The 12,500-nt window shown below is 41.5% G+C and overlaps 1 protein-coding gene across 1 annotated transcript in view; it reads left to right on the top strand.

Annotated features, from left to right (window-relative positions):
- The window catches only part of LOC137993723 (uncharacterized), a 23,785-nt gene that overhangs the window by 9,736 nt on the left and 1,549 nt on the right, over window positions 1-12,500 (top strand). The window contains exons 2-3 of the mRNA XM_068839709.1: window positions 8,615-9,113; window positions 11,233-12,500. The exon at window positions 11,233-12,500 is cut by the window's right edge and continues 1,549 nt beyond it. Coding sequence (XP_068695810.1) covers window positions 8,649-9,113; window positions 11,233-12,138 — 1,371 coding nt within the window. The 5' untranslated portion in view covers window positions 8,615-8,648 and the 3' untranslated portion in view covers window positions 12,139-12,500. The remainder of the gene's footprint in view (window positions 1-8,614; window positions 9,114-11,232) is intronic.

Consider the following 12,500-nt stretch of genomic DNA (forward strand, 5'->3'; position numbering starts at 1 on the left):
AGGGGAGAGTAAACCGCGAAAGCTTCAGATCTGTATCGTCGTGTACTGTCCCAAGAAATTTTGTCACAGACTGTAGCTACTGTAGATAAGGACTTCAATAAGATGTTGGAAGCACATTCGCGCTCTGCTGTTTTTCAAGAGGGTTTTTGTAAATTAGAAGGAGTGAAGGCAAAGATCTATGTTGACCCCACAGAGAAGCCTCGATTTTTTTAAAGCCAGACCCGTGGCCTATGCATTTCTTGAAATTTTTGAAACAGAATTGGATCGCCCAGTCAAAGAAAGGACTATAGACCCAGCTGATTTTCAGAACTGGCTACACCCATCGTCCCCATTGTTAAAGAGGATGGCACCATCAGGATTTGTGGAGATTGCAAGCAAACGATTAGTCAAGCAGCTAAATTAGACAGCTAGCCCATTCCAAAGATTGAAGATTTGTATGCGACCCTGGGGGGAAGGGATGGAGGTTATGGAGCTGGATTTAAGCCAGGCGTACCAGCAGTTGGAACTGGATGAAGAATACAAAAAGTACACAACCATCAACACCCACAAAGGCCTTTTCAGATACAATCGCCTCCCAAGCGGTGTTTCGTCAGCTCCAGGTATTTTCCAGCGCACGATTGAAATGCTCCTTCAAGGAATTCCACAAGTTGCTGTCCGAATTGATGATATTCTTGTGACCAGCAAGACAAGGGTCGATCACCTGGAGCATTTACAAGGACAAGGACAAGGACGAGTTGGCACGATTAGATAAGGCAGGTGTTCGCGTTAAGCTGAACAAGTGTTCGGGTGATTTATCTGGGACATCGCATAAATATAGAGGGATACAGCCCACAGAAGGCAAAGTAAGAGCCATCCAGGAGGCACCGCCACCAAGTAATGTCAACGAACTTCTAGCCTTTCTGGGAATGTTGAATTATTATGCTTGTTACTTGCCATATTTGTCGATTATATTGGCTCCTTTACATGAACTGCTTGCCAAGGACTACAAATGGACGTGGGGTGACAGACAGCTCGAAGCTTTTAACCAAGCCAAGGGCATGCTTAATTCCTTTGATCGCTTAGTCCATTATGACCCCAATAAAGAACTTGTGACGCCTCCCCTTACGGATTGGGAACATTTCTCTCCCACATCGCGCGGATGGACAAGAAAGGCCCATCTCCTACGCCTCGAGGACGTTATCTCCTGCTGAACGTAACTATACACAACTGGACAAGGAAGCAGCTGTGGTGATATTCGGACTAAAGAAGTTTCACCAATATCTTTACGGACAGAGATTCAAGATTTTAACCGACCACAAGCCGCTTTTGGGCCTGTTTAAGGCAGATAAGGCTGTCCCAATCATGGCATCGCCGATAATTCAAAGGTGGATTTTGCTTCTGGCAGCCTATGAATATGAATTGGTTTACAGAGAGGGTCGCAACCACGGCAACACTGATGGACTTCGCATGTGCGAATGGTGGTTGTCGTGAAGGATTGGAAATAGCTTAAACGCATTGGTAGAAAAAACATCCAGGCAGTTTCAGTTGCTGATTCCATGGCTTAGCGGTTAATACAGATCGGATGTCCAGTGGTGCGAGGGTTCGAATCCTTGGAGCGGCATAGAATGTTGTGGAAGCTCAAGGTAAGTCCGTCGGTCGTAAGTAAGGACAATAAGGGGAAAGGAAAGGGAGAGACGGTAAGTGGAAGACGAACGGAAGGCAAGGGAAATGTGAGAGAAGGGTGTTTTCTTTTTTAATTACATCCCCCAAAAAAGGGAAAACCCTTTTTTAGACAGTTCATAATAACCTAGGTTGAAAACATTTGACCTAAGTTGAAAAAAATCGACCTTGGTTGAAAAAAATCAACGTAAGTTCAAATTAAATTAACCTGAATTTTTATTCAACCTGTAACATATCCAACATCCAGTATCAGTGCAACAGCTACTATAGAGCTTCTTTGACGAGCTTTTGTCACTCATGAAATGCCAGATATGGTAGTTTCAGACAGTGGCACAGGATTCACAAGTGAAGAATCTGGCGCCTTAATTGCCAAGAACGGAATTTTAGACACCCTTTCTCTAATGGCCTTGTGGAGAGATCAGTTCGCGTCTTCAAAGACGGGATGAAAAAGTTGGTAGGATAGGAAGATACAGTGTATGGGAAACTAAGCAGATTCTTGTTGGCTATAGATCAACGCCTCAAACAAGAACTGAAGTTACACCAGCAGACCTGCTGTTCAACCGCCGCCTGCGAACCCGACTGGATCTCATTCGACCAGATATAAGACAACGTGTGACAACCAATCAATCATCACAGAAGAAGCAGCATGATAACACAAGGCCAATGCGACAATTTGCAGAGGGGGAGAAGGTCCTAGTTAAGAATTTTAGTCCAGGACCCAAATGAAACAAGGCAAACATTGAAAAAAGTAATGAATACAAATAAGAAAAAAAAAGAAATGAATACAATCAAGAGTGAAGATGGGGTGGTAACCCGTAGGCATGTGGATCACATTCTTAATCGAAGTGATATGACCGCGAAGGAGGAAGACGACGTACCTGAGTCTATGGTGCAAGATGAACAAGACCTGGTGTTCCTTCGACAGAAGAGGAACAAAAAGACGTACGTGGGCAGTGAGGACGTCGCCATTAACAGAAGGGAGTCAAATGCAGGATCTCAGACAAGAAGGTCTCAGCGCACAAGGAGAACCTCAAGTTATTTGTGACTGTGAGAACGTTAATTACAGTTGACTTCATTGATCAAAATGACGTTGATGACGATGTAATGGCTGAGCCTAGTCAGACATTATGGAACAATCCCTTGGCCTCTTAAGAGTTTGATCAAAAATAAGACACAAACAGCAGTGATAAACATATTGAACTTTTTCATTTTGATAATGACTTGACGTTTCGTATGTGCTCTACATACATTTTCAAAAGTAACCGTTGAAATTTAAAACAGCTATTTATATATAACAAATCGGATGATTTCTTCTCCTGGCGTTTTATATGGCCTTCCTAAAGTTCATAAGACTGGTTGTCCTTTCCGCCCTATTGTTTCATCGGTTAACACCTATAACTACAATCTTGCTTCTTACCTTGTTTCTATACTTCAGCCTATCTCGACCAACCATTACACTGTCAAAGACTCTTTCAGCTTCGCGGATTGGGCTAAAAAGTACAAGCATAAGAATGGAATAATGTGTTCTTTGGATGTCTCCTCCCTATTTACAAATGTGCCACTCGAGGAAACACTAAACATTTGTCTAGACAAATTGTATTCTCTTGCTGATCCTCCGGCTTTACCCAGGGATGTTTTACGCAAGCTATTGGAATTTGCCACCAAGAAGAGCCACTTTCTTTTTGGTGGTAAATACTACGACCAAATCGATGGTGTTGCCATGGGTTCACCATTGGGCCCTGTCTTAGCCAACATTTTTATGTGTGCTTTTGAAGAAAAGTGGTTGCTGAACGCCAAAGTTAGTCCTTTATTTTGGAATCGTTACGTTGATGACACATTCACCATGTTCCACAACAAAGACAGTGCAAATGACTTTTTGCACTATTTGAACGGCTGTCATCGCAATATTAAATTCACCATTGAATTTGAACATAACAATGCAATTCCGTTTTTGGACATTCTTGTCACACGTAATCAAAACAACGCTTTCACGACATCCATCTACCGAAGGAAAACTTTCACAGGTCTCTACACGAAATGGGATTCCTTCACTCCACGAAAATACAAAATAAACCTCATCCGCTCCCTCACTTATCGCTACTACCGTCTTTGTTCATCTGGTTCCTTGCTACAATCTGCCCTCATTGATCTTCGAAAACTCCTTCTTCAGAACGGCTACCCACAAGGCATAATCAACTATCATATCAACGATGTTTTGAATAAAAACAGACAACATCAGCATAGCGATCCAGTGTCTACAGTTCCTAAGAAAGATATTGTTATCCTACTTCCCTACTTAGGTTTGCAAAGCAACCAAGTCGCTAAACGCCTGAAATCTTGTGTGTACAAATTCTACTCTTGTGTTAACCTTAAGATTGTTTTTCAGAGCACTCGATGTATAAAATCTTTCTTTCCCTACAAGGACCGTATTAATCGTTCACAACAATCCAGAGTTATTTACAGAGCAAATTGTTGGGATTGTAATGGTTTTTACATCGGTAAAACTAAACGGCGGCTTCACGATAGAAAAACCGAACATTTTAAGGCCCTAGCTAAAAATGACAATACTTCAGCCATTGCTGACCACGTCAAGGCCACTGGACATAACATCAAGTGGGATAATTTTGATATTTTAGCGAAGGGCAAAACTGACATTGTAAAATAAAAGAGACCTTCTTTATTCAAGAACTTGAGCCAGCTTTCAACGTCAACGTCGGAAGTGAAAAGCTGATGCTTTATTAATCTTTTCTGTTTTTATCATTATTATAATTATTATTATTATATATTTTACTGTTAAGTATTTGCTTAATCTAGGTTCCAGTCCCCTCATCCGATTTGTTATATATAAATTGCTCTTAAGAGTTGTTAGGTGAACTTAGGAGGGGGGGGGGGGAAGAGATGTAGTGTATTGTATGACGTCATGAGTCATGTACAGTTGAGTTGAGTTGAACACATGGCCGTCTGCGAGTGATTGCTTCTTTGTTCGTTGCACGTCCGTAAATAATGCACTTCAAATGGATATCTGTATAAATGCAAATTTCACCACGGAAACGAAGGTAAAAACGCAAAGCTTGTTTTCGTCGTATTGCAGACTAAATTAATTGTTTCAGAGCCAGATTTCACAGCTCTTGCGGCTAAGCTTTAAAGTGAAGTGGTCGGATGCTGGGCAACATACTGTAACGCAAGTGTTATTCCGTGGGATGCAGAAGGCAGCTACAGTAACAATTACGGCCCGTTCCTTTTTCGTCTTTGTTTTTTTGTTTTTCTTCATCGTAGTCACAAATGTACATACCCCACAGATGATGAATTAAGCTCCGAACGGGGAATCCAATTTCATGTCCTTCATTATTTTCGAACTCTCTTGCGGCTTCTGTTATTCTGAGAGCGCGTTAGACCACTCGGCCACGGTGACAAAGTTTTGATATTGCGATGAGAGCAAACATTTAGTTTGGGATCCTTTCCCCCCGCGATGATTGACACAGTATTAACCTTCACATCTTAAAGGTAAGAAGAATTTTCTACGTTATTTCTAGATCTTGCTTCGTTCTTGTGCGTTCCACTGTGAACATTATTTTGCGTCTAACGAATACTCCAATCGACTTGTTTCTTGTGAACCAGTTTGTTCAGTCGTTCCGACATAAAAAGGAAATAGGAAAATAGCCTTCAACGGCCAAGTTTAAAGAAAAATTAGCTATCGTGGTCACGGGGACTTCGCAGCGGTCCCCCATGCAAGTAGTAACTCCATTCGAACGGACTTCGCTCATATCTTGTCGAACTTTATAACACTTGAAAAGAAAAAAAAACTAACTGACAAAAACCCGGTGTCTTGCCGTCATTTTGTCACAGATGTATCCTTTGTTTTGCGAGTTGCTAGTATAAACACGCAAGGTAACTTGATCACTGGCGGCTGCTAAAATTGATGTCACTTTCGACTGTTATGGAAAATACACACTGTAAATTTACTGCACTACCACACGTACGCAATGGGCGCCCATTTTTTTAAATATCCCGTATCTCGTCAATTTCACCCTCCCCCACCCCACAAATATCCCGTTTCCCTAATTTTTTACCAAAATATCCCGTATCCTGATAACCCCCTCGTTGTTTGCATTTGCAAAATAAGTAACATTTATTTAATAATAAGAGTTTTTACAACAAACAGCATAAAGTTAAATTACAGATTCATCTTACTGGTAATCTCTCGCCATTTTCCGAAGTTTAACCGTAGTTGAAGTTCACTGTAACTGGACAATTTGTGTTAACTGTTTGTGCATCCCACGGATACGCCCTTATAGGAGTCTTGTTGGGGTCTGAACACAGATATAATCCATTTTTCTCTTCTCTTGAGCACTGTAGCTCAGACTGTCCAACTAACTTCCCTACTCTACTAACGGAACTGAGCACAGCCAATTTATAATAGCAACAAGGAAATTATGGACTCAACTCTAAACCAAATAAGTTTCCTCTGAATTGGACGTTTACATGCGAGCACAAATTCAAGATTTGTGTAAAGGAATGACTAATACATGGCCGAACAGGGTGTACAGGGAAGCTAAACAATTTGGACCACTAAAATTAATTAAATGTAACACAAATTTAGATTTTAAACTAATAATAACCTTAGGTGACCTGGTCACACATGGAGTCGATTTCTGACGTAAGCACATCTTCATATGTTTGGCAAGTAACCCTGAATGATGGATCGCTTTAAAAACGGAACACCAGAATGCTTAAACCGCGTTAACGCTGTAACATTTTAGATTCAAATAAGAATGATGGTCAGAGTTACAAGACATGGCTTCCCCGCGGGGAAAAAGGAGGGGGGGAGGGGGGTTATGAGGGAAGTTCTTATTTTTATCTCTTTTATTTACTCTAAATTCTATGTTTGCCTGGTATTTACTTCGTTATCATTTATTTGTAATCGTGCACTTTGGCATATCATAGTTGCTGCGAGCACCGGTGAGTAGCTTACTAATCTTGACATTTGGGATCCTTGTGCCTTAACTACCAGGATAACAGCAAGTTTAAGATTTCTCTAGACGAGCTCACAGTACACGTGTCCAGTGGTTTTCAACGTGTTTCGTTTCGTGTTTCATATTACGTACTGTTATATTAGTTTCCATCTTCTGCTTGTGTAACAGATGGTAAATTTGACAATTGGTGATTTTTTGATTCCTATAAACATGTATATCTATATCTATTTATATCTTTTAATAGATAAACGACATTTCCATCGTTACAGTAACTGATTCTATTCTTACAGCACTTGATTTTCTTTTAGAAATTGCTAGTTACGTCATCGTGCGTCTTTTTGCTGTAGATTTTCTGTGTGATTTAAATATGTTGAGGTGGAGAGACCTTAAAAACGCGTATTACACTGGACTTATTTAAGGAATCAGGCACGGATCCTTCTCTCAAGAATTGATTGTTAATATTAAAGAATTAAATCTTTTACTGGAAATAGTGTATTGAAACATAGAACGTTTCGGCCATAAACCATGGCCTTCATCAGCTAATGCTGGAGGTCACGTGACCTGGACAGATCACGTGACAGGCGACTAGGAAAGCGCCTCAGCACCCGGTCCCATGTGTTCGACAAACTGAAACGGAGCCCCCCTTGGAGTCATTCGCACCCTGAAACATCGGGCAGCCTCAATAATCAGTGATCCAAAAAAGCTCGCAGAAGAACAAGACTACGTTCAGAAGGCTTTGCGGGGCTGTGGATACCCAAAATGGGCCTTCCTAAAAGCAGCAAATAAGGGAAAGAAACCTAGGACAGGAGGGAAGCAGTGGCCGTCCAGAGAAGGCACTGGCTAAGATCCCGTACGTTGCTGGTGTTGCCGAAAGAATTAAGAACGCTCTCAAGTCACATAACATCTCGACTACGTTTAAACCGATTGGCACATTAAGATCTAAACTGGTCAAGGTCAAAGACAAGATGCCTAGAGAAAAGTTGTCAAATTTAGTCTACGGGATCCCGTGTGGATCTTAGCGATGTGCGGCCAGCTATGTTGGCGAAATCAAACAATCCCTGCGTACCCGCCTGGATCAGCACCGTCACCAGGGATCCAACAAGGCACAGACTTCTGCGGTGTACCTACATTGTAAGGAAACCCGTCACTCTTTCAACAACACGGACGTGGTGATACTCGATCGAGAAGAGGACTGGGTCCGACAAGGCATAACGGAGGTCATATGGGAAAGGGTGGAGCAGCCTTCTCTCAACCGCAAAGGGGGGCTCCGTTTCAGTATGTCCAAGACATGGGACCGGGTGCTGAGGCGCTCTCTAGTCGCCTGTCACTTGATCTGTCCAGGTCACGTGAGGTCCAGCATTAGCTGATGAAGGCCATGGCTTATGGCCGAAACGTTCTATGTTTCAATACACTATTTCCAGTAAAAGATTTAATTCTTTGACATTTTACAAAACTGGATGATTAGAAATTGTGTTTACTGAATTGATTGTTAATGTCACGTATATTAAAAGATGCCAGCGCAGGAAGCTTATTAGAGATTCCCTCTAGGCCCCCAGCTTTGTTTGCGTCTAGAAGATACGTAGGTCAGATATCATTCTGAGCAAATGGGACAAAATAACATCTGGGGGGGGGGGGGGGGGCTCTTCTCTTCTCTTCCGTAAGCAACGAGTCCGGAGTGAGGGGGTCAAAATGCTCAGCTGTTATACTGACAAAAAGCATACTCTTCATTCTCTTTGTTTTTATGAAAAGCGTTGTTCAAATTTTTGTAAGATTTTATGCGGGAAGTGGTTGAAAATTCCACTTATGCATTCCGTTTCGTGGTCAAATTGAAAATGATTTGGGATATTTGATAGACCTGACAAGTATGTTTCCGTTATTACCAGGCTGTTTCATATTTGATTTTTAATAAGATAGCATGATCAAGAACGTTACAGAAATTGTACAGACGTTGCATTAATTCTTTTTTTTTTACCTGTGGACAGGATTTTGCCTACACTAACGCGTTCACAAGCCAAGATGCTGCTCCTCAAAATTTCAGAGAAGTTGGACTTCTTCTTTATCATTCAGCTCTTGGTTATTCTCTACTGTCAAATCTCGACTGCGCCATGCGAGGCAAATATGATGGGCTGCGTAAGCAACAAGTCCTGCTCTCAAACATTTGAAGACGTCTATAATGCCCTTGCATCAGGCAAAAATTACTTTAACATTGCAGAAGCTTTGTATCCAGCCACCAAACCCTCGTCTGTCCTTGTCTACGTAAATTTGCATGTGACCAAGAAAGAAAATTCCACACCAGTCCCGTACACGTGGAGCAAGTTATGCCTGTACGCTTCTCTGCCTACTAACGTTCTTGAGATTTTGTCTCTTGGCTCTATTCTTGTAGCCCCTCGAACACAACAACTGGACATTACAATCCCACCTTTCTGTTGTAACGTGTCAGAGGACGAACGCAAAGCCATCTTTCATGGAGCATTAGCTTCGGTAAGATGTGATTTTAGTTCACTTCACTTGAAAAGATCGGTTGTTTTAAAAAGTAGACAGCGCGAAGCCTATTAATTAAGAAAGCCTCCCTCCTTTCAAAATCCAGGAATTGTTTACAAAGACGGGAATTTTCAGCGCAATTGAACGAATTGTTACTTCTTAGTCAGAAGGCGGGATAATTTATGGGTGAATCAGAGCTGCAGGGATGGCACAGTGGGGAGAGCAGTCACCTCCCACCAATTTGGCCCAAGTTCCGGCGATGTGGGATGAGTTTGTCGGTTCTCTACTTTGCTTCGAGAGGTTTTCTCCGGATCTGGCTCCGGTTTTCCCCTCTAACCTATGATTTGATATGATTTGACTTCTGTACAGTAGCCCCAATTAATTCCTCAGCTTAGATGAGCTTTAAATACACTTGACACGTAAATTAAGGAAATTCCTTGGGGAATTTTATTTTGATTCCGTAAAGGAATTTCTAAATTAAAGGCGCAAAAGAGTTTCCAAGACAAAATCTCTCTTTCACTTGTCAAAACATAACAAGTATGGAAAAGAAAAGCAGTGCGCTAAATTTAGTTCAGATTGCAAATTTTTTTTAATTTGACCACCAGTTTGAGAACTCGGGTTTGCAAAGTTAAGTTCATACATCACAAATCTTTCCCGCTAATTTGAGTTTGTCAACTTCAGGTAGTATTCTTGCGAACGCCATCTCCAACTCCAACTCGAACTTGTAGAGGGGAAAATGTTCAATTTATTGATGTCCCTTTGAAGCCAACCGTATTCTTGAGAAATTGTTCTGTTTATTTCCACTGACCAGGGTGGAAATTGAGTTTTTCTCTGTCGTTGTGTGGGCCCAATTCCATTAGTAGGGCTAACCCTCACATGGTCTATATGGGTAGTAAACTAGCACTTCGCACTACACTCTATTAGATAAGTCTGTTCAAATGTAAGTGCTACACGGCCAACGTTTGCAAAAAACGTAACCCCTCCTTGTGCGAGGATTATAGCTTCACTTGATTTCATATCCGCAGTTCAATATATGATTCATTTAATATATCATTTCGTTCATTGATTCATTCGTCACGGGAACATTGGAACCCGTAAATGACCAGCTCCCAACATCAGTGGGTTCATAGCCCAGTTGGTCAGAGCGTCGCACCAGAATCGCGAGGTCACGGGTTCAACATTGTTGGAGATAGCAACGCATCAACCCTTTCACCCACGAGAGGTTCCCCATTGATGAGTAAAATCGTCTATAAGTGTCAGTGGCCCTTACCGGAGTGAAAGGGTTAAATTAACATGGTGTTGAAAACAAGATGGCAGCCGAATTTTGTGAGTTTACAAAGTCGTATGGGTCATATCCTTCCCATAATACATTGCACGTCCCTACATTGTTGGAAGTTATTGCGTTCGTTTGCACTGGGCTTTACGGCCCTTATTAGGGAAAAAATCCCCCCTGATTGACCAATCAGCATTGAGTAATGTGGCCATCTATGTTATATGGTAGTGGAACATGGCCGCTTATCACGCGAGCCAAAGCCAGCAATAGGGTTTTCCAACGAATCTGACAAATGATTTTCCCCAAACAACACATATTCCGAGTTTTATCTCTTCATTCTGTTCATTCCAATTTGCCTTCGGGGGGGGGGCAGAATAAGCACAATGCTATTCCGGTCGTTCCCGAAATGGAATAGCTTCACAAACAACAAATGGCTGTGATTTTCAAATATTCTCCGGTTGTATTACTGTTCTGGAATAGTCCAAAAAAGAGACCTTTCTTTTTGTGTGAAGGCGTCTTAATGGCAATTTTTGGGGAGGGAGGGGGCATCAATGTTGTTTTGTAATCCTACAGTCTTAACTAGATAAGCGATTTTTGAAAGTCGTCAATTTCCTGGGTTATACCAAAATCTGTAAAAGCTACGCACTTTGATATTTGTGATTAATTCATTGCCAGGCATCTCAGTGACACTAAATGACCCTAGTTTTTTTTTTCAGATCTCTTCCTTTCTCTCTCTCTCTCCCTCTCTTTTTTTCTGTTTTGCACTTTGCTAGTAGAACATCAGTTCTTCAAATGTTGATCATGCTAGAATAAATGTGTCACAGTGATTTTTTTGTATCTTTACAGCTTGAGGATCTTGCTGTCAGTCCAGCGATACAGGATCCACGACTGAACACAGCTGAGTGTGTTATTGAGGGTCACGAAGCAAGCATTTGCGCAACGGGACGTCGCAGTTCTTATATAAGAGCAACATTGTGGCTTTCTTTAGTTTTCACATTCATTTGTGGCCCAACCGTAGCTTTAAGTGCCCTCATGTTGTTAAAAGATACAGAAAGTGAAGAAGATAACAGTGGTAAGAGAAAAGCCTTGGTTACAGCTGTAAAGTTTAGTTTGGTCTTGATTTTGGCTCTGGAATTCTCACTTGTAACGGCAACTGTGATTTTCTCTGCAACTGGGAACGCTACTCCAGAGATTTATGCACTTCTCTTAATACCAATTTTGGAGGGGCTTTCTTTAGGAATTTTTGGAACTAAGAAATGCATCGGTTTCAAACTTAAAAAACTCCCCAACTTTTGGAAACTCGTCATCTTTACTTGCGCAAATCTGACTACTTATCATTTTTCCTGGCTTTTAATAGGCACCATGTTAAACCCAACATGGGGTCTCACTGTTGTTCTTTTTGTCGGTGTCATTTTCGCTGCTTTTATCTATGCAGTTTATAATTACCTTTTAGTCGAAAAGGAGGATTTTAGTTTGCGAATCTTCATTTTCTATGCGGTTGCTTTGCTTTCTGTTTGGTTACTTGTTGCCGTGGTGATTTTAGCCGGCCAATCATTTTTCGGTAGAGAGACTGCAGATGACGTAGTGAAAGCTGTCACTTTGTACTTCACAACGGCATTTATCTCATGGATAGCATCCCGGACAAAAAGAGGAGACAGATCGAATAGTAGCAACGAGGACGTGAATCAAGAAGAACAGCCTCTTCAACAAAACAATGGTCTGCAATTGGAGCCCATGACTGCTTCAGTTTAACAGTAACGCTATTTCTCACCCATCTATGCCGTCTTTTTTTTTTAATCCCGGAGTGATTCATGTACAATCCATTTTATTTTTACCGGTTAGTAGGGCGGCGCATTTCTTGACGCTTCGCGATATCAGTTCGCGCTCGCTCGTCACGCAATCTTTCCTTGCGTAACGAGCCAAAAAAACTGTCTGCAGGAGGCAGAAGCGCTTTTTAACGAGGCAGTGTCAACTAGTAACAAACGCTCGGTGAAAATGATGCATTCAAACCTTGTGTTCTACATTCATTTCGTATGTACATTAAAAATACGGCAAGAATTTTGCTAAATTTCATATATATAAGGGGAGACGAAAAGAAGACGACTGATCTCAAG

The sequence above is a fragment of the Montipora foliosa genome, chromosome 2 (assembly GCF_036669935.1).
Source record: "Montipora foliosa isolate CH-2021 chromosome 2, ASM3666993v2, whole genome shotgun sequence".
Classification (NCBI taxonomy): Eukaryota; Metazoa; Cnidaria; class Anthozoa; order Scleractinia; family Acroporidae; genus Montipora; species Montipora foliosa.